General features: G+C 43.6%; 2 protein-coding genes across 4 annotated transcripts in view; both read left to right on the forward strand.

Annotated features, from left to right (window-relative positions):
* Positions 1-20,152, forward strand: part of LOC109496467 (melanoma-associated antigen B2-like) — a 120,855-nt gene extending 100,703 nt beyond the window's left edge. The window contains exons 2-3 of one of the 2 annotated variants that reach the window (XM_023249165.2): positions 12,991-13,077; positions 18,483-20,152. In XM_023249165.2, coding sequence (XP_023104933.1) covers positions 18,544-19,575 — 1,032 coding nt within the window. In that variant the 5' untranslated portion in view covers positions 12,991-13,077; positions 18,483-18,543 and the 3' untranslated portion in view covers positions 19,576-20,152. Of the gene's footprint in view, positions 1-12,990; positions 13,078-16,443; positions 16,600-18,482 lie in introns of those variants that run through there. The other variant, XM_019823700.2, reaches the window with a different exon arrangement.
* The window catches only part of LOC101083402 (melanoma-associated antigen B3), a 135,858-nt gene that overhangs the window by 100,703 nt on the left and 12,042 nt on the right, over positions 1-23,113 (forward strand). For both annotated transcript variants that reach the window (XM_023249163.2, XM_023249164.2), the window contains exon 2: positions 12,991-13,077. The gene's annotated coding sequence lies outside the window, so the exon portion shown is untranslated. The remainder of the gene's footprint in view (positions 1-12,990; positions 13,078-23,113) is intronic.

Consider the following 23,113-nt stretch of genomic DNA (forward strand, 5'->3'; position numbering starts at 1 on the left):
TTGAGTGCTCGGCTTGCCCAAATTCCTGTACTCCTGTCATGAATGTTTTATACAGCATCCCATCCTGTGTATTAACTGCTGTGTCATGCAATTGAATGGAGAGAGGACAAGGAATCACTCATGCCTAGTTTTTGAGCTTTTGCCAATTCCAGGTCTCAGGCAAAAGGCTGCCAAACCAAGAACCTATTCTTAAAACCAGGCATATTTGTCTGTATTTCTTCTACCATTAAGTAATCCACGAAAGCATCATTTTCACAATCTTTTTTTTAAACAAGAAATCCATTTTATTCAACTCCTCTAATATCTTGTGAGAAAACGGTCATTGAAACATGATTCTGTTTATTTTAGGCTAAGACTTTACAGATCATTTAAAAATCTACAACAAGGGGCACCTGGATGGCTTAGTCGGTTAGGCATCTGACTTCAGCTCAGGTCATGATCTCAATGGTTCGTGGGTTCCAGCCCTGCGTCGGGTTCTGTGCTGACAGCTCAGAGCCTGGAGCCCGCTTCGGATTCTGTGCCTCCCCTTCCCTCTTCCCCTCCCCCGCTTGTGCTCTGTCTCTCTCTCACTCGCTCTCTCTCTTTCAAAAATAAACACTAAAAAAATTTTTTTAAATAAAAATATACAACAAACGAGAAGTAATAGCCACATTCTTGGTTGGATCTTGTTTTTAACCTGAAAGGTTATCAAGTTGACTAATGAAACAAAGGTGGTAAATATAATTATCTACCTTTGAAAGCACTCCTGGTCTGTGTGTTACTGATTTGCGATTTTATATTTTATATTCTGGGAAACCTTACCTTTTAGTTTTCTGTTTGGAAAACAAAATTTCACCATTCCTTCAAATATTTCTCTGACTGTTGTAGGGGCTTGATGTGGAGTTTAGGTCACTGAGAAGAATTATAAGGGTATAGTGACATCTACAGGTAGCATGTATATTGTTAAAAAGGATGTGATTATGATCAGCTGAGGAATGGACTGTTCTAACAAGCCTCTCTGCCTTACATTCATTCAAATATACCTTGCCTATGGTAATCAACAGCAAAGATTAAACCAGTCACGCTGGAAGGGCTGAGTTAAGAGATCTTGCTAAAATTAAAATTCCTGTAATAACGAGCTTTGCTTTTTTACCTTGTTTCTTATACATAGATTATCTTCATTTTTGAAATGTGAATAGCAGTTTGATTGGCATTTCATTTCGAAAAGCTGTGTAAGGCGTACATATATACCTGGTAAAAGCAGTCACTGAAACCTCATGGAAATCACAGAGAAAGAATATGCCAATTAAAAACTCACAAATTCATTTTTGGCTCTCGATGACAAAGAGCCAAAATACAACCATTCTATTCCAGTAGTAACCAGTAGTAATAACTTAGGTTAACAGTATGTCAGGAGGTATTCCTACATTCTCTTAATGATAACAGGACTGGAAAGAACAGAAGTGTGTGTTGGGGGTTGGGGTTGAATGATTAAACTATAATCAAATCAGGCTCATGAGCATCAGTTATTTTCCTGTCTGGGTAAAAAGAACAAATCAGGGAAAGGAAAATAAAGTTTAAGCTCCTTGTGGGGTGAGAATATTAAAACTTTTGTATTTCTCATGGTGGCTAGGTATACACTGACCAATTAGAAAAAAATTAAAAAGATGTAAATTTGCTTTACAGAACTCTTTAATATCTATGGATTTAGTAGAAAAGAATGAGAAGTTTCAGCATAATTGGGATTTAGCAGTCAAGCTGCTAAGACATATTTATCAGTATCCAGTTTGTGCAAAGTGTTACACAGACCTACTTAAAAGTGGAAAAATCCAGCTGCTTAATTAATTCTTTCTACTCCTTCATGTCTTCCTTTCCCTGTATGTTTCTGCTTCCAGTATTAACATCAAAGAGAGATACCTTAAGAAGGTATCTTTTCCCCAAGAATTTCAAGTTATTTTCCATTTCTGTGCCGTTGTTTTGTAATGTAGAATATCTTTTCTTTGATACATAAATCCTACCCAGCCCAAGTGTCCTGTCCTCTAAGTCTTTCCTGGGTGAGTCAAAATAGAGTTTTTCTTCCTTTTTGAATTCTCACAACACTCTCTTATGTCACCTGTCATCTTTTACCTTCTTGATATTAAAAATACTTAGGGGCGCCTGGGTGGCTTAGTTGGTTGGGCATCCAACTTTGGCCCAGGTCATGATCTCAGTTCGTGGGTTTAAGCCCCGCGTCGGGGTCTGTGCTGACAGCTCAGAGCCTGGAGCCTGCTTCAGATTCTGTATCTCCCTCTCTCTGCCCCTCCCGCGCTCATGCTCTGTCTTTCTGTCTCTCTATCAGAAATAAACATTAAAAAACTATGTAGCTATATTAGCTCTCCTGAAGTATCTGAGGGCAGAGAGAATTCTGGAAAATTTTATTTATGTGCCCTGTATACTTTGGGTGCTCAGTAAATGCTTGTTGAATGAAGTCAAAGATTCATCCCATGGAAATTGAATAACAATTCAAGAATTAGAGAATAAGATTTACAAAGATGAGTTCTCAAGGTCATTAGTTCTTGTTTTAAGGAGTCCATTTTATTTCTAAAGACCTGCTCTTTTGACATAAATTAAAATGGTAAACACAGTGTAGGATTTCACCTGTGTGCATATCTGAGAAGGAGGAATAGGGTTAAACAGACAGGGATGATTGCAGAGAGAGGGAAGCAGTGGAAAAATCTGAATTCCCTCCTTTGGGCATGGGGAAAATGTATGAATTTCCAGTGATCCCTGCCAAGATTACCTGGCTAGAGCAATTTTGCTAATAGCCCAATCAGGGAGGCTGGCTCCTAGCTGAGACACCTCATCAGCAAGAGCCTGGAGGATGTTCTGCTACATGGGGGCCTGTACTGTCCAGGGAACAGCATATTAGAGAGGCTCCTCGGAGACCTATGAAGAATTCTATGTGTGTCCCATGAAAAGATGAGTAATTTGGGCACTGCCACACAGATTGCCTCTTAAGCCTGTCGATACTACAGAAGCAAGAATAGCCTCAGAGAGGTTAAGCTTCAGAGAGAGAGGAAAGCATTGCCTCACAGCCAGACCCTGCCCGCACCATCCAGCTCAGATCCAGCAGTCAGGACTGCCACTCAAACCTGACCTGAGGATAAGGAAAAAAAGATGAAGTTTAAAACAAGTTTGAAATCAATGCTTTAATTTGAACTAAATTTTAATAGCCAAAAGTAGCCACAAAGCTATGGAATCTTCAGAAGATCATATTGCAGTACTAGAAAGGGAAATACAACAATGCATGAGAGAAGACAGTAATTGGAAACACTAGTCACTTTATCTTTCGATACCAGCAAACTAGGACTTCTCCATAAACCAAGTTACATTACACAACAAAGGATTGGCGCTGACTCCTAGGGCTGCCATAACAAAATACCAAAGACTGGGTGGGTTAAAGACCAGAAATTGATTTCCTTAACACTTGTAGAGGCTAGAAAGTCCAAGATCAAGGTTCTAGTAGGGTTCAGTTTCTGCTGAGAGATGTTAGGACTTTCTGAGTCCCCACATGGTGAAGAGAAAGAGGGAAAGGGAGAGGGCAAGGGGGAAGGAAAAAACGGATCTTGGGTATTTCTTCCTCTTTTATAAGGACACCAGTTCTGTCAGATGAGAGTTCCACCCTTATGACCTCATTTGACCTTAATTACCTTTCTCGAGGATTTATCTCCAGTATAGTCACCTGGGGGTTAGGATTTCAACATATGGATGTTAGGCACAGTTCAGCTCATAGTTAGGACCCGTTGACATGTGGCACACCTGTTTCAAGATATGACAGGATGGAGAAAAGCAGGCTAGAAAATAACTTTCTGTTCTGTGCCAAGGTCAGAGCATTGCAATTTCAAATGGAAGCAAGAACTCTGAGGCCTTCATTAGGTCTTGATTATGAGCAGAAGCCCACAACCAGAACCAGAATAGCAGAAAACTTTACATTGAAATTGATGAATCGCTGCAGGCTCAGTGTCGACAAGCTTGAGAGTTCAAAACTCCCAGGGGGCCCAATGTTAGGAGCACCCCCACCCCAATCCTTTCCTGTGTTTTACCTTCAGGAGCCCCATCAAGTTGTCAGTATAAAGATCAGAGAAAAATCCCTTCATACTTTAGGGAGAGGAAGGGGGGAAGTAACACTTTAAAAACACCCGCAGAGTCCTCTCTTCTCCTTAAGTAGACCTTTCCTCAAGGGAAATTACTTTCCGAGAGCACTGTCAACTAGAGTTTTACCAAAGCCTAAGTGACATGGGGGAAGAGTACTCAACCCAGCTCTCTCTAGCCTTCCATATGGTGGAAGGGAAATACCCACCTAGGCTCACTGAAAGACTAAGAACTCAGGGTTCCTGGGTGGCTTACCGACTTCGGCTCAGGTCACTATCTCATGGTTCGTGGGTTCGAGCCCCACATCAGGCTTTATGCTGTCAGCGCAGGGCCCGCTTTGGATTCTGTTTCCCTCTCTCTGTGCCCCTCCCCCACCCACACTCTCTCAAAAATAAACATTAAAAAAAAGACTAAGACCTAGCCGTAGAACTATAGAATGCTCCCCCTCCCCCACACCACCACGTCAGTAGGGCTCATGTATACTAAAGGAGATAACAGTTAAAAGAACTGGATGCCCTCACACCCTATTTAAGACGTTGCTAGGAAAACTCAAAGGCAATAGGGGGAGAAAAAACAAGGACACTAAAGGAAATTACAGCCTCTGACACCGCAATTACAGCAAGCAGTAAACATAGTCTAAGTACCAGGCAGATAAACCTAAAACTCTCACTATCTCAGTTCCTTTTATCTGGTATATCATGTTTGGCTTTCAGCAAAAACACTGTAAGGCATTCTAAAAGGCAAAGAAGCACAAATGAATGGACAAAGTAGCATCAGAATTAGAGTCATATATAACAAAGAGTGTGTAATTATCAGACTGGGAATTTAAAATAATTATGATTGGGGCGCCTGGGTGGCGCAGTCGGTTAAGCGTCCGACTTCAGCCAGGTCACGATCTCGCGGTCCGTGAGTTCGAGCCCCGCGTTGGGCTCTGGGCTGATGGCTCAGAGCCTGGAGCCTGTTTCCGATTCTGTGTCTCCCTCTCTCTCTGCCCCTCCCCCATTCATGCTCTCTCTCTGTCCCAAAAAATAAATAAACATTGAAAAAAAAAATTTAAAAAAAAAATAAATAAAATAATTATGATTAATATCCTGAGGACTATCGTAGAAAAAGTGAACAACATGCAAGAAAACATAGGTAATATAAGCAGGGGGATGTAAGCTCTAAGAAAGAATTAAAAGAAAATTCTAGAAATCAAAAACACCAACAGAAATGAAAAATGTCTTTCATGGATTTATTTGTAGACTATACCCAGCCAAGGAGAGAAGCAATGAGCTTGAGGATATATCAGTAGAAACTTCCAAGACTGAAATACGAAGAGAAAAAAAGGATGAAAAAGACTGCACAGAGTATTCAAGAACGCTGGGACAATTACAGAAGGTGTAACATATATGTAATATCGCAGTCAGAAGTAGAGGAAGGAGAGGAATAGAAGTATGTGAAGCTTTAATGGCTGACAGTTTTCCAGAATTAAACACAGACACCAAACCATAGGTCCAGAAAGCTCAGAGCAGAAGCAGGATAAATATATTTTTAAAAAATCAGCATGTAGGCATATCCAAACTGCATAAAATTCAGAAACAGAGAAAATCCTGAAGTAAGCCAGTGGAAGAAACTGCCTTCCCTATAGAGGAACAAGGACAAGAATTAAGTTGTACTTCTCTTCAGAAACCATACAAGCAAAAACAGAATGAAATGAAATATTTAAAGTGATGAAAAAACTAACCACTATCCTAGAATTCCATATCTAGCAAAACTCCTTCAAAAGTAAAGGAGAAAAAAGACTTTCTCAGACAAACAAAAGTTGAGGAACTTTTCACCAGTTGACCTACTTGCAAGAAATGTTAGAAGTTCTTCAGACAGGAGGTAAATGATGGAGGTCAGAAACACACAAAAGTGTTAGAGAAGGAATTAATAAAAGTAAAATAAAGCCTTTTCTTTTTCTTATTCTTAATTGATCTAGCATAATTTGTTCAAAATAATAATAGCAAGTGTTTCCAATGAATGTAGTTTATAAGTGAAATGAATGATAGCTATGTAATAAGGGGTGGAAGAAGGAGTTGGGAATACTCTGTTGTAAGTTACATGCACTACCTGTGAAACCATATAATATTATTTGAATGTGGACTTAGATTTGTTGTATATTTCAAACTTGAGGACAACTGCTAAAAAGGTTTTCTTTTTAAAGGTATAATTGATAAGCTAAGATAGCAGAGAAAATGGAGTCATGTAAAACACTCAGTCAGAACCAGAGAAGACAGAAAAAGAGTGGAAGACAAAAACAGACACAAAGAAAACAGGGCAATGAATAGACAACAGTTACAAATACAGTAGATATTATTAATCCAGATATGTCAGTATTCACTTTTCAATGTGAATGCTCCAAATAGACTAATTAAAAGAGACTTTAAGAGTGAATAAAAACAAGGCCAAACTAGATGCCTGCAAGAAACCCACATTAAACATAAAGACAGATGAATTTAATGTAAAAGGACAGAGAAAGATACATCTGGCAGGCACTCATCAAAAGAAGGGTGGAGTAGCTGTAGTAATTTTAGGCAAAGCAGCCTCATAGCAAGGAAGACGATCACTGATAAAGAGGTGCATTACATCATGATAAAAGGGTTGATTTTCTAATAAAACATGACAATCTTTAATGTGTACTTAATAAAAGAGCATCAAAATACATGAGACAGAAAGTGATAAATGCAGGGAAAAATAGATAAATCTCATGTTATAACTGGAGACTTCAACACCTATCAGTGGTTGACAGATCCAGCAGGCAGAAAATCAGTAAGGACTTAGTTGAACTGAATAGTACCATCAATCAACTGGATCTAATTGACATTTATAGAACACTTGGTCCAACAGTGATAGAATATGCATTCCTCTCCAGCTCACATGAAACATTCACCAAGGTAGATCACATTCTGGGCCATAAAACACACTTTAACAAGTATGAAAGAATAGACACCATAAAAGTATGCTCTCAGACCACAATGGATTTAAAATAGAAATCAGTAATTGATAGATGGGAAATCATAAGATATTTAGAGATTAAACAATACAATTCTAAATTACACATAAAGAACTCAAGAAAAATGAAAAATATGTTTAAAAAAGAAAATCTGTCAAAATTAATGGGATGTGGCAAACCCACTGTTAGAGGGAAATTTGTAGCATTGAATGCATGTATTAGAAGATTGATCTAAAATCAGTAATGTATATTCCACCTTAGGAAAACTAGAAAAAGGAGGACACATTAAATTCAAGGTGAGCAAGAAAAAAATACAGAATTAAAAGCAAAAAATCATTGACATTGGAAAAAAGGAGGGGTGCCTGGGTGAGCCAGTCAGTTACACGTATAACTTTGGCTCAGATCATGATCTCATAGCTTGTGAGTTCAAGCCTCACGTCAGGCTCTGTGCTGACAGTTCAGAGCCTGGAGCCTGCTTCGGATTCTGTGTCTCCCTCTCTCTCTGCCCCTCCCCTGTTCACACTCTGTCCCTCTCTTCTTCAAAAATAAATAAACATTAAAAAAATGTTTAATTTTAAAAAGGGAAATCAATAGCAAAAAGTCAATGAAAACAAAACTTGGCACTTTGAAAATATCAAAACTAAGTTGATAACTTAGATGAAATGGACCAATTCTTTGAAAGGCATATCTTCTAAAACCCATACAGGGAAAAATAATCTGAATAAGCCCATAACTGTTAAAGAAATTGAAACCAGTAATTCATAACTTTTTAAAGCAGAAAGCGCCAGGCCCAAGTGGTTTCATTAGTGAATTTTACCAAGAATCTAAGGAACAAATCACACTAATTCTCTCCAATCTGTTCCAAAAAGTAGAAGTCAAATAGATACCTCCTAACTCATTCTCTGAGGCCAACATTACTCTAATACCCAAACAGGCAAAGAAATTACAAGAAAGAAAAACTACCAACCAATATGTCTCAGGATGATAGATGTGAAAATTCTCAGCAAAATATTTGCAAATCAAATCCAGCAATGTATACAAAGGATTATATACCCCAACCAAATGTGATTTATTTCAGGGATGCAAGGTGTAGTTCCACTTATGACAATCAATTAATATAACCCCTTATATCAACAGGCTAAAGAAGAAAATAATAATATCATATCAATAGATATAGATATATATAAATATATATTATATATTATATTATATATTGTATATTATATTATATATATATTATATCTTATATAATTATATGTTATATATAAATATATTTAATACATATTAATATAGATATATATATATAAAATATATAGATATAGATATTCAGATAACTCTGAATATTCTGGATATTAAAGAAGAAGAATATGTGGTCCTCCTCTTGGAAATTCATTTGACAGAGAAGAAAAATGCTTATTGAACAGTTAATCAACACCTGAAATGTGACCTTTATACAAGCTGTAGACCGACTTTCAACTGTAAGGCTACTTTCAACTGTAAATCTAAGGCTATGAAGAATTCTAAGTATAGAAATGAAAAGAAGTTAATAAATACATGGAGAAGTCTTAAAAGGGAATGGAAAAAGAAAATTATATGTGACCTAAACTCTGTTTTTATTCTTACCTACAAAAAAAAAAATTTCAAAATACTAATGGTGCCTTAGCAAAGTCTCAAGTAACATTTTGAGCTGTTCTTATTTTATCCGTCCTGATACATTCTGGACAGTTTGAGGCCTATATTTGAATAGATGTCCACAGCCAGCTAAGAAAAATGCTCATTACTGAAGGAATGACTCAGCAGTTGAAAATGATCAGCAAACATTTTCGTAGAAGTTCGAAGGTATCGATGGACTTCGATTAGTATTTTTGTATTTAAATAGAAAACACTTTTTTTTATTTTCTGAAAAAGCCTTATTTTCCAAGAGTTTAACACTTTGTAATGAAGTGCTAGCAAGACATCAGTGTGGGTAACAGTGTGGTTCCAAATTTGGCCTCTCATCAGAATCACTGAGGCTTCTTTTTTTAAAAGCTGCATTACAACGTTCCTCTTGATTCGGGGTGGGGGGGGGGTGGTGCAGTGGGCCTGGAAATCTGTATTCTTCCTAAAGTCCCCAAGTGATTTTTCTTGCCACGGGGAATGGAGCCCACTGCTTTTGAAGAACTCACGAGTTCTTTCGTCCATTGCTCTCCCTCAGTGAAAATACACACAATTTACTACATGCATTCACTTTTCCCCTGTGTCATTTGTGGGCCTCTCTGCGGCATTATTGTGTACTCCAGATACATGAACAGACTCTGAATTTAACACGGATCTCCCCTGATTTAAATAGAGCTCTTTTAAGTTCACCAACACTTAGTTATTAACTTACACTGTAATAGCTTTTGTACCTTTTGTTGACTGTTTGATGTTGTTCTGGATTTTAAATACTTAGTGGTTTTTGTCATTAAAGAAAGATGGTCTTGGGGCACCTGTGTGGCTCAGTCTGTTGAGTGTCTGACTCTTGATTTCAGCTCAGGTCATGATCCCCGCACTGTGAGATCGAGCCCCATGTTGGGCTCCCTGCTGAACATGGAGCCGGTTTAAGATTAATTTTCTCTCTCTGTCTCTCTGTGTCTCTGTCTCTCTCTACCCCACTCATGCACTCTGTTTCTCTCTCTCTCTCTCTCTCTCTCTCTCTCTCTCTCTCTCTCTCTCTCTCTCTCAACAAAAGCAAAAGAGATGGTCTTGATCACTCTTAGTGTGGAGTCCATTTTATTCTCCCCATAGTATACCTGTGTCATCTTCAGTCAGGAACTGGAAGCCAGGGAAATCTTAGTTCTACCGATTTGGACTTGGAAACACATTTGAGATAATTGAAGAACTTCAGGCCCCATCTCTCTGTCACAGACACTTGATCTAGACCTCTAGCTTTCAGTCACAAGTACCACGTCAAATCCAACTCATTAAAGAAATACATTACATATGTAGGCCACCTGGTGATTGAATGTTTAGTAGACTGAAGTTTGAGGGAAAGTGTCATTCTCTGTTAGGTGTTGTCTGTCAATCACTGACAAAGCCTAAAGTTCACATCCTGATGGTGGATCTTTGTCTCCCTTTATTCCCGCTCTCTGAATATCCTATGCAGTTTTTAAGCTATTTTCTCCCTGGGGTTCTTTTTTAAAGGAAAAATCATTGTCAACAGCGTAAGCAAAGCCCTGCGGTAATCAAAGCAGTATAGAGTCACTGGAGGAAGAAAAGTAGGGAGGAATCATTTAAAAAGCAGCATTCTTTTCTTGGGGCTGAGCTTCTTTACCCATCTGCAAACTGAAAAGAACTAACTGGGTGGTAGGATTCTGCCATTGTTCGCTAGGTGGTTTGGGTATGCCAAGCTGAGATTTGTTTTTCAGATCCTTCCACAGTTGCCTAAGAACAAGTAATAAATAGTTTGATAGCAGCAGATGTCCCCGAGTAGTGGAGATGATACTGTTATTGTTGTTTTCCCCCACGCCTTTGCTATTTTCCTACCTCTTGACAATGACCCTTTTAAAGATTACACGTTAATACTTTTAAATAGGCTTTCATAATAAAATGGACAAACCAGTTAGAAGAAACATAAGAGTGATTCTCTAAAACAAAACTGGCACTTCGAAAGTCTGGTAGTCTGGTTAAACCCACTTCAACATTGATTAAGATGTTTTTATTTTGTTCTGGGTTTCTTGCTCTACAATAAAAGAGTGGTATGTGGTAGCACAGAATTATAAAACTTGAAGTCATCTTTCACTAGTGCTGGCTACTCGAAGGGCATGTTTTCAACTGAAAAGATTTTTCGTAAAGCCCCACAGCCCTGCTCCAATTCCCTGATAAAGAATTTTATAATATAAAATCATACACCTGTCCACATATAGAGGGAAATACGTAAACACTAAAGTCTCATTGAAGAGGTATTGCTAAAATATATGCCGGAGGCACAGGTTTTAGACATGGTTATATCTAATATCTTTATTAATTAGCCTGTATGTGACTAAACAGTATATTAATGACACTCATGAGTTTTGTTCCACTGGGAGTTGAAGGCACTAATGAATACTAAAATTACCCAGGAGATGCGATAAATATAGCTCTAAATATGTTACTCACATGCTATTTTTCGAATGTCACTTACCTTGAGCCACCACCTTGTGTCTCTTTTTTCTGAAAATGCTTTGAAATACAGGATTTAAGAAATTAACTTGGTCACATCAGTACACTTCGAATTACCTGTGTCCATTAAGTCCAAATCCCAAGATAAGGGCCGAATTTGTTTTCCATTTTTGCCTAGGAAATTGCTTTAGTTTGAAAATGTATTTGAACTGTAAAGAGGAAAGTGGATGTGTGTTTCGGGAGTACGCATCTAGACTTCTGCAGGCATCTCTGGGTCATTGCTCCGAGCCCGTCTCCGTTCCATGCCTTTGTCTTTCTCAGATACATCTACCATATATGTCCTCTAAGGAGTGTGGCTTGCTCTGGTTTCAGAGCTAATCAGTATCAGAGTAGCAGAAAGAATATCAATAACCTCAGTCCCAGCATCCAGAGAGGCCCAGAATTACGTCTCTCGAAAGATGCAGTATCCAGTACCACTTGGATGAACTGTAGACGCTTGCGTAGCTTTCCACATTCCCACATTCCTATTCTGCTCACGCTGTGTAAAGCCACTTCATAAGATGGGATTTTCCCTCGTGGTTTCCAGACATTCCCATTCACCGCTGAGGCTGAACATGTACCCTGTACTTATGCCTGTTTTTGATGAGGTCCCTTACAGGTGGCCGGCTCTAGCCGATTTCCCTCCTTGGAGGCTTGGGGGCCGGGGAGATGTGCATCCACTCTCCTTTTAGTAGCCCTAATACAGTATCGTTGCCTGGGAAATTGAGGGTGACCTACATTTAACGCAAACCTTAGACTGTGTCTGTCAGTGGTCAGGCATCTCAAGCAAGCTGTGAATGTGGTTAACTCTAGGTCCTGTTAACTCTAAGTTAAAATTCGGAAAAGTACCCGAAGAGCTCATATTTTGTGTCACTTACTAAGAGATGGCCGTGTGCTTTAGATATCATCCTTATAGGCACTAAAGCAGATTATTTTATTTTGAAAATGTCCCTGGCCTATATTCTTGCCCTACCCAAGGGCCGCTGCACTTTGACCAAAAACATCCAAGAAAATAAGCTGAGGGTCTGCCAGGAGCATGATAGACAGCATCTCCAAAATATTCTGTGTTGAAATCTTGAGGTTCAGTGTGAGGGAAAAAATGGTAGGAGGGCACATTTTCCACAGTCAAATATATTAAGAAAACTCATTATGCTGTATTATCCCCCTTGGAGTTTCTCAGTACATACTGGTATATTGAGGGCCCTGGGAAGTCTTGCAGTGAAAACAAAACCAGAAACTAAAACCTACTCAACTTTGTAAAAGCCAGCTTACTCTAAAATGATTTCACTTTTTTTTTAGTGGCACCTAATATTACCTCACAGGCCCTATTTTTGGCAGTGCTGATGTAAACACCCTTGCAGCACTGACCGGGAGGTATATTTGATTCCCTGGAACAGTGTCTCAGCAAGATGCGCAGGTGCAGGTGTGGTCTGCTGTTCCACCCTTCGTTACTGTCACCCCCTCTGCAACAGGTCCCTTGCAGGCCCTCGAACTTGATTTTCTCTGAGTACAGTGATTTCGCAGAGGACCTCCCATATGAATGGAGAAGAATAATATAACTCCAGAAGACAGGGACCTCAGGGTCCTGTCCCACCCATGCTGTGAGACCCGGGAGGTTCAGGCAGAATTGCAAAGGACCTTTATTTCCCCCTCAAGTAGTTTTGCCAGATGTGTGTGTGTGCGCGTGCGTGTGCGTGTGTATAAACAGTCCTATATTACTTTGTCTTGTGTTATTTTCTCCTCAGGGGACTCATGGAGGTGAGGTCCTTTGTCTGAAAGAAGTGATCCCAGTTTGGCAGAGGGAGGAAGTCCAGACTCTGCTAGGAGTCAAGGTAAGGCATCAGAATGAGTGGTGAGACCACCCACTGCAGGAGGGAGGGGCCTTGCCATCAACTCTAGGAGGTCTCACGCAAGGACAGTGATGTGAGACGTCCCCTCGCTTCCCCATAAGGGTCTCAGAGAGGGCAAAGGCCTTGGTGTGAAGGGAGATGGCCGCAGGCAAGGACAGCCGGTGTCCTAGGAGTTGCCAGGAGTCGTGGTGAAGGCCCTGAGTGAGGCCTAGAATGGCAAACTGCCCTTAAAGTTACTTTGGGGTTGTGGGGAAACCAGAGAGAAATCCCCCAGAGTGGGGATGCAATGTGTCGTGTGCTCTTCTGTGAGTGGGGGTAAAAGCAGTGTCCAAATTCTGTTTTAACCACATTGTCTCTAGGCAGTTTCTGAGACATAAAGGTGATTCTGTCGAGGTGAGATGTTAAGAAGCCACTAGGCACTCTTTGTACCTGGCCTGGATTGTCAGAGCCCACTCCATCAAAAGGGCATTCGGGGTGCCTGTGTGGCTCAGTCGGTTAAGCGCACGATTTCATCTTGGGTCACAATTTCACGGTTCTTGAGTTCGAACCGGTTCATCGTTCTTGAGCTCCTTGCTGTCAGCACAGGGCCCACTTCAGATCCTCTGTCTCCCTCTCTCTGTTTCTGTCTCCCTCTCTCTGTCTCATTGCCTCTCCCCCACTCATGCTCTCCTTTTCTGTCAAAAATAAATAAACATGAAAAAATTTTTTTAGGGATGCCTGGGTGGGTCAGTAGGCTAAGTGTCTGACTTCGGCTCAGGTTGTGATCTTGCAGTCCATGAGTTCGAGCCCCACATCGGGCTCTGTGCAGACAGCTCAGAGCCTGGAACCTGCTTTGGGTTCTGTGTCTCCCTCTGTCTCTGCTCCTCCTCCGCCCTCACTCTGTCTGTGTGTCTGTCTGTCTCATTCTCTTTCTCTCAAAAATAAATAAAAACTGACAAAAAAATTTAAGGCATTCAAATTAACTTATAGTGAGTTCTGGGTTTTTAGTGCAGGTTAAATTAATGAAAACAAGGGTGGTTTAGATGGAAGGGCCCCTGGGAGGGCAGAAAGTTATTGAACAAGTGTGGTTTAGATGGAAGGGCCCCTGGGAGGGCAGAAAGTTATTGATCCTTGACGCACATTTTTGGAGCTTTGTGTTGCATCTAACTGGGGAACTATACTTTATACCTGTGTTGAATGATTTATCGTGTAATAGGGAAATATTACTTAGTTTTCCTTGCTAATCAACATTTTTGCTGATTTGCTTTTATTTGTTCTAGAATGGTACATATTTGCTGGCAGCTGCTGGATTAAAAAAAAATCCCAGCAGGGTGGGGTGGTATTATTAGGGTTCAAATTAATCATACTAATAAATACCATGTAGAATTGTCAGTAGGCCATGTCCTGTGCCAGGCACTTCACACATATGAACTACAGTCCACCATCCTGTAAGACAGAGCTTATCCAACCCACTTCACAGATTCAGAGTTTGATGCTCTCTAAGGTTAGTCATGTGCCTGGATTCGTGCAGCTGTTAAGGGACAGGGTTGAAACTAGACCTCTAATCTGGACTAGTCTAGAGTCCACACTGTTCTACTTCTACCCTGAGGTCCACCTTGTGTCTCTTAATTCGGTTTGCCCCTTCCTTCTTAAAAATGTATCTCTGGGGCGCCTGGGTGGCTCAGTCGGTTAGGCGTCCGACTTCAGCTCAGGTCATGATCTCACAGTCTATAAGTTTGAGCCCCGCGTTGGGCTCTGTGCTGTCAGTTCAGAGCCTGGAACCTGCTTTGGATTCTGTGTCTCCCTCTCTCTCTGCCCCTCCCCCACTCACGCTCTGTCTCTATCAAAAAATGAATAAACATTTAAAAAAAAATGTATCTCGGGTGGCCAGAAGAAGGACTCTGTGCTCATACCACCCAGTTGGAATACATTCCCAGAGTAGTATGAATACCCAAGTAAATGAGAGGCATGAATAAAGAAAAGAATACATAGTGACAGTATGATCATCTATACGTGAAGCTTCAGATGGCCTTAAAAGATGAGGGGCTTTCAAAGTCATCCTGGACAGCCCCTTCCCTGGACAGTATAAATCTATATGAACAGAATGTACATGAGACTCAATCTTGCTGATGAAGAGAAGGAAAATAACAGCATATTTCACCCCTCACAGACCATCGCCTTCCTGGGGCTGCCGTCACTCCCAGGACAGGGACTGAGGTTTGCAGAGTGGAAACTGCTCATGGGCTGGCAAGGATGTGGCATTTCCCGGAAAGCCTTTAACCGAAGATGCCGGGGCCAAGAGGAATAGCCCGAGGTTAGAGGGCCTGAGAGACCAGTACACCCGCCGCGGCGGATCACAGTAGGCTGCCACCTGCTCTCAGACTTAGAGGCCTCAGACAGAGCTGGCAGGCTGAGCATACCCCTCACTTACTCTTCAGGCCACTCAAGGACTTAAGAATTTTGGCCCAAGACAGACAGTCCCAGGTCAGTAGAAGGAGGAGTCCCGGCCTATGGCAGGTACAGACATGAGGACCCCAAATGAGGAATGATGGAAGGACTCAGCCAGAACAGTGGGCTTCCATGAAGCCTGGCTTAGGTCCTCAACTGTAGGAAATCCAGAACAGCATGTCTGGATGTGGCTTATTCTGACTTCCACGCCAGAGGTCCCCAGAAGGTGAATACTTGGACTTCATGGGAGCAGCCTCAGTGCAACAAGGAGTTCCAAGCCTGGTCAGGTGTCAGGGTGAGGACTCTGAATCAGAATGAGGGACTCACCCCAGAACAGAATATCCCCACAAATGCCCCCAGTGCTGTCCTGGGATGCCCAGGACAGAATTGTGAGGTGGAAGAACCCCCTCATTCTCCCTGGAGTGTCTCATATAGGTGAGGATCTTGGGCTAGCGGGGACAGCCCTAGATGTGCAGAGAGAGAAAACCCAGGCCTTAGGAGTCATGGTAAGGACCCTGACTATTAGGCAGGGATCCTCCTACCAGCAGAGGCTGTCAAACAGATCTCCACCCTATTCTTAGCCCCGGGAGGCCCCAGAAGAGCTATCAGTTCTTTGTCAGCCCCAGTGTGGCCACAGGAGGAGTCGTGGCCTTAATTGAAGATGAGGACCCTGCGTCAGCTGATGAGGGAAAAACTCCCTTAGAAAAAGCTTCCCAGGGCCCTGTTGGTGCTTCCAGGCTTGTGCAGCCCAGGAAGGGGTAGCCACGCGCCGCGGGACCAGAGATTCCCCTCTGGCAAGTCAGGAGAGTGGAGCTTTGGAGGCCGGCAGGGGGAGGAGCCCCAGGCCCTGACGGACGTGGGGAGGACCCTGGGCCAGGACGCGGGGACCACCGAGTTCTCGGCGGCGGGGTCCTAGAGCGCCTCACCCCTGCTTTCGGCCCTCGGAGACCCCGGGCGGCCGCCGCCGAGGGCCGGATGCGGCTGCGTCGACTTCCTTTCGGGCCCGGACCTCAAGGCGGAGGGCGCGCGGCGTTTGTTCGGCGGCGGCCGGATTCCCGGGACCGGGCTGAAAGTGAGGTGAGGACGCCGAGTGGGACCCGAGGAGACGACTCCCCGCGCCCCCGTAACAGAGGGGACCCCTCCCCGCCATGGGCCCGTTTGGCCCCGGCTCTGGGTGTTCCCGGCGGAATGTGAGGCGGAATTCGGCCTAGAAGTTCTCAGAGACCAGGCCTCCGTCTCGGGAGTTGTCCCGATACTACCGAGGGAGGCGGTCCTAACTAGATTCAAGATGAGGGCCCCGAGTGCTAACGAGCGGACCTTGACCCAACAGAGGGGGCTACTCTGGGAAGCACCCCTGCACTCAGCTCTAGGAGGCTCCATGCTGGGTAGACAGATGCCGAGGGAGCTACCTCCTTCTCTAGCAGCTAAGGGGATTCAGGGTTATACCAACAGCTCGCATACTCAGCCTAGGAGGCCCGGGACAGAGCTGGCAAGCTGAGGTGCCCCCTCATTTCCTCTCGAGGTGGTGATCTCAGGGAAGTGACGGCCTGTATCTAATGGCATAAGCCCCATTCAGCGAAAGGATCCCAGTCCCTAAACAGGAATCGACGTTGTGGTACTGAGTGATGATGGGGGAATCCCTCCAGGAAAGAAAGGGGCCCCATGAAGCCCAAACCCTGTTTTCACACTTGGAAAACTTGGGCATGGTGACATGATACGTTACACTGACTTCTTCCCAGAACATCTCAGGGAAGTGAAGAACCAGGTCAAAGGGGGCAGCCTCAGGCCAGCAGAGGGAGGATATGGGGTCATGCCACGTGTCATGGTTCATGAGTTGGAGCCCTGCGTGCGTCTCTGCACTCATGGCCCAGAACCTGCTTGGATTCTTTCTCTCTGCTCCTCCCCCCTCCTTCTTCCTTACTCTTGCAAAAGCAATAAATAAATAAAGTCCTGCCTAGTATTATTTCTGGGAGACCTCCAAGGTAGATGCCGTATGAAGTGCTCATCAGTTTCCACTCCATGGTAACAGGAAAGTGAGAGTCTTGGTCCAAGGGGAGTGGTTCTAGATCAGCAGAGGCGGAAATCTTAGACCCTGTTGTGAGCCAGATTTAGACCTTGAGTTGGGATCCTATGGAGGACCACCTGCCATAGGACATCAACCTGCCTGCAGTAGCTTTTACTCTTGAGAGACCGCGTTTGGTCAGTTAAGGTTGTCTTCGCTTCTTCCTCTTGGAACTTATGCTCTTAATATGAGGACTCTAGGGATCATCCAATCCTGAATAGAGGGGACATCAAAGCATCCATCTTAACCCTTTGATTTCAGCCCAGGAATCCTCAGGGGAGAGCCTTCATGTTGAGCATCCCCTGACTTCTTTATATCAGGTCTAAAGGAGGTGATATTCTTAGTCTGAAGATTAAACCAAAGTTAACAAGGGAGAGTGGTTCTGAGCCTTTTAAGGAACCAAAATGAAGGCCTTAAATGAGGCTGAGGATCCCAGTGAACTCAGGACAGAATGGACCCTGCTGAGCTCTCAGCACTGGGCAGGGAAGTAGACTGAGGTGCCCCTTCACTTCCTTCTCCTGGGTCCCTGGGAGCTTTGAGGTGTGAAATAACAGGTAGCAGAGGGAAGGGTGCCCCATCTCTGCCAAGACTTGATATGATAACACTAAAGATAAATGGAGAGGGCCCAACATGCCAGAACACGGAGGCCTCTACTGCAAACATCTGCTCTCACCTCAGTAAACCCGAGGCAGGGCTAGTAGGATGCAAATAAGACTCACTGTGAGGGCCCTGTGGTTCTCTGTAAGATTCTTAGGGGATAGGATGACCAAGAGAACAGGAGCCTTTGTCGGGTCCTAGAGCAGTATCCTCAAGTATCCTGCCGAGGTCACCTTTGATAAATCCAAAGTGGAATCTACCTGTTGAAGGTGATAACATCATCTTATTCTCGCTTCTGCAGTTGCCCATATCACCTGTCCACTGGCTCACACCCTTGCCTGCTATCTCTGAGCACAGCCATTATGCCTCGTGGTCAGAAGAGTAAGCTCCGTGCTCGTGAGAAACGCCGCCTTAACAGAGCCGAGACCCAAGGTCTTAAGAGTGCTCAGGCAACTACAGCAGAGGGAGAAGAGGCTACTCCTTCCTCCTCTCCTGTTCTTGGGGGTGCTTCCTCAAGCTCCCCTATTGCTGGCACTTCCCAGGAGCCTCAAAAAGCCCCAGCCACCACCAGGGCTGCTGCACGTGCTTCACGGCGAAGATCTAAGGCAGGTGCCAAGAGCCAGGTTGAGGAAAGTAAAAATTCCTCTCTGGCCTCAACTTCCACCGGGAAAGCTCAAAACGATCCTCTAAGCAGGAAGGTGGGGATGTTGGTACAGTTTCTGCTGTATAAGTATAAATTGAAGGAGCCCATTAAGAAGATAGACATGATGAAGATCGTCCACAAAAGGAACAGGGAGCAGTTCGCTGAGATCCTCAGGAGAGCCACTGAGCGCATGGATCTGGTCTTTGGCCTCAAATTAAAGGAAGTCAAGCCTGGCAGTAACTCCTACACCCTCACCAGCAACCTAGACCTCACCGACGATGGCACTATGAATAATCTCTGGGGCTTTCCGAAGAATGGGCTTCTCATGCCTCTCCTAGGTGTCATCTTCTTGAATGGCAACTGCACCTCTGAGGAGCAGATCTGGGAATTCCTGAATATTTTGGGCGTCTATGATGGAAGGAGGCACTTCATCTTCGGGGAGCCCAGGAAGCTCATCACCCAAGATTTCGTGCAGGAAAAGTACCTGGAGTACCGCCAGGTGCCCGGCAGCAATCCTCCACGCTATCAGTTCCTATGGGGCCCCAAAGCCCATGCTGAAACCAGCAAGATGAAAGTCCTCGAGTTTTTGGCCAAGGTCCACGACACCGTCCCCAGTGCCTTCCTGCCCCATTATGAAGAGGCTCTGCGAGATGAGGAAGAGAGAGCCCAAGCCAGAGCTGCAACCAAGCATGCCTCTACTGCCAAGGCCACTGCATGTTCCCAGGCCACATCTGGCCACTCTTCTCCCTAGAGAGGGCTGAGGCAGATTCTTCGCTTTGTCATGGGAAGGCCTGTTAAGTAGTGTTTGTCATGGGCACAAATAATTTGTTGATTACCTTTTTTTAAATATATTCTTCAGGCACTGTTCCTTTCAATAGAAAGTTTATGTAGATTCAGAATATAAGTTTTTGGATGGCACAGATCACACATTTACTGCTGTTTATCAGTTTTAGGTGTAAGAGTTTATTTTTTTTGAAATGTAGATCAGAAATTGTTAAATCACTTTTGTGATCCAGAGCAAGATAAGATGGCTTTAAGATAGGATATCCTTGGAAATGTGAAAAAAATTCCACACTAAAATAGTTAGGATGAGAAGATCGATCGATAGATAACTAGATACATAGAAACCTAGATTCGTAGATAGATGGATAGGTACATAGGTACACAGATACATAGATTACATAGATAAGCAGATAGGTACATTGATACAGTAATAATTGGTTAATTCTTTGTTTGCCTTACTCTATTCTTTTTCTAAATTTAAAAGACATATACCTGCATTTGTTTATGTTTGTTAAGAATGTTTGATAATATATGATCATAATGAATCAAACCTCTTTATACGTGTCTCTTATTTTACACAAACATTGAGCATCTGCTCTTGGGAAGTCTTCATCCTTGTACTGGGGGTGTTTAGTCAAAGAAGACCCAGCCCCTGCGATTATAGATTATAGGAGCAGCTGTCACTATGGGAAGAAGGTGAGATAGTAGTACTCCATAAAGAACAAGGGAAGGGGCACCTGCGTGGCTCAGTCAGTTAAGCATTTGACTTCGGCTCAGGTCATGATCTTGCGGTTGGTGGGTTCGATCCCCACATTGGTCTCTGTGCTGACAGCTCAGAGCCTGGAGCCTGCTTTGGGTTTTTGTGTCTCCCTCTCTCTCTGCCCCTCCCCCACTGGCTCTCTCTCTGTCTCACGTGCTCGCTCGCTCTCTCTCAAAAATAAACATTTAAAAAAAAAAGAACAAGTGAAAATCTTGGTAAAGAGGGGGCCGAGAGAACATACTACTTAGTTTTCATTCCTAAGCAGAATTTTGGCTGATGGGGAGATTTTTCTTGGCCAGAGCACTGCATATTTTCTGACATGTCTTAGATGTAAAATGAAACAAAACAAAATTCAGCTGCACAGATGGTAATGTCTGAGGTCAAGATAATCATAGTAATACCTGCCATTCCCAAATGTCTCAGTATAGATGCTTTCTGTACATTAGACAGTCCTAAAAGATAGGGTTTATCAAACTTACTTCACAGGGGAAGCCTGAGGCCCATAGAATTAGAGTTTGGCAGCGTGCCAAAAGGCATAGGGCTAGTAAATGACAAGGCTGGGCCTAGGCTCCCCGCCAGAATTACCACAGAGGCTACATTGTTTTACTCCTCGCACCCTGAGACACACCCTGTGTTTATTTCAGTTTTCTTTTCAGTACTTCAAAATTCGTCTTAGGTGCTAAAAAAGAATGGCCTTGTGTCCAAACTGCTGGGCTGGAGTATATAGCCAGAGCAAAAAGAATGCCAGAATAGCTGAGAGGGATAAATAAAGGACACTATTAGGTGACAGTATGATTACATTTGCAATGCTAAATAATCTCAAAAGATCAGTGGCTCTCAAAATTAGCCTGGACAATCTCTTACCGGTAGAAAGGAAATCTAGCAGAACAGAAGTTACATGAGAATCTTCATCAGGCTGATAAACAGAAGGAATAGATCAATGTGTGTTTTCCCCTGACACCCCATCACCTGTCCTGGGACTCCTGCCTTGTGCTAGCGCTTGCCCATTTCACATCACTCCCAGGACAGAGTCGCATTCTCTGCGAGGATTGTAAAGCAGCAACTGCTCCAGGGTTTGCAGAGATGTGCAATTTCCCAGGAAGCCTTAAATCCAAGAGACACAAACCGAGGCAAGGGCCCCATGTAGGAGGACTGGGGAGACCAATGCCCCAGAATGTAGGGAATGCCAGGGACTTCGGTCCCGTCTGTTCTCGAACACACAAGGTCTCAGACACAGTTGTTAGACTGAGCATACCCTCCCTTATTCTGCAGGCTTTTCACTGGCGTAAAAACCTTGGTCTGAGACCCAAGTTCTCCTATCACTAGAGAAAGGGTATTGGTCTCTCATAGATGTAATGGAGATAAACCTGAATGAGGGTGGTGGAAGGACCTAGCCAGAACAGTAGGATCCCATAAAATCCTGTCCCACTGTCAGCTCTGTGAGTCCAGAGGAGTCGTGGCTGCTTGTGGCTAACATTGATTTTTCAACTCCGGTCCCAGAAAGTTGAGACCTTTGTCTGATGGCTGTATCTTCAAATTAGCAGAGAGGGTGGGGTTCCGGGAAGGATACAGGGTCAGAGTGAAGATGCTGTGTGGGGACATGGGGGTCCCCCCACCCACATCTGACAGGGCTGTACCTAACCCCTTCTCTGCTGCGAGCCTAGGAGGCACAGGCGAGAGCTGCCACGCTCACGTGCCCCCTACCTCCGCCTTCTGCCTGGAGGGAATCAAGGAAACGAGGGCCTTGGTTTTATAGGCTGGCTATTAAGTGGAATCCCAGCCGTGACGGTGTCAAGGTGAGAACTCCGTATGAGGAATGGGGCAACCAACCACTCCGTACCAGGTATATTATGACATACTAGAACAATAATAGTATTAAAATCAATGTGGGGTATGAATAAGGGGGAAAAGATGATTTTTGCAGGCAATAGGATCATCTGCATATGTGATTTCAGGTAACCTTAAAAGATCAGGGACTCAAAAACTTTTTGACTCAGGATCTTCCCTACAAAAAGCAAATCTATGAGAACAGTGGTTACATGAGACCTTAAGCCTGTACAGGAAAGAGAAGGACAAGGACCCATTCTTTGCAAGGTTTGGAGTAGGGAAACTGCTCGAGAGTTTTCAGGGACGTGGCGTTTCCCAAGAAGCCCTTATTGGAAGTGACAAGGGCCTTTGGGAGGATACCCATGAGTCAGGACTGGTGAAAGGGGAAAGCAGCGTTCCAGAGGGTCGGCTGTTCCAGAGGGAGCAGCCCCTGCCTTCTCTCAGAGCTAGAAGGCCCCAGGCAGAGCTGGCAGGCCAAGAATCTCCTCACTTTTTTATCACACTTGTCAAGGATTTGAGACTTTAGTCTGAGGAAGACTCTCTCAGGTCAGTAGAGAGAGTTGTCAGATACGAATGTGAGTTTTCTTAAAAGGAGCGAAGGAAGCATCTGCCCGGAACACTGGTGGCTCATAGAGTCCAGTTCCTGCCAGCAGCTCTTGGAGGTCCTGAATTCCATCGCACGATGAAGCATAAAGAGGCTTTGAGCGGCACCTGGGTGGCTCAGTCAGTTTAAGTGTCTGATTCTTCGTTTCAGCTCAGGTCATGATCCCACGGCTCGTGGGATTGAGACCCACGTCCAGCTCTGTGCTGACTGTGTGGAGTCTTCTTGGGATCCGATGTCTACATTTCTGTCTGCCCCTCCTATGCATGCTCTTGGACTTTCTCTCTTTCTCTCTCTCTCTCTCTCTCTCTGTCTCTG

The sequence above is a fragment of the Felis catus genome, chromosome X (genome assembly GCF_018350175.1).
Source record: "Felis catus isolate Fca126 chromosome X, F.catus_Fca126_mat1.0, whole genome shotgun sequence".
Lineage (NCBI taxonomy): Eukaryota > Metazoa > Chordata > Mammalia > Carnivora > Felidae > Felis > Felis catus.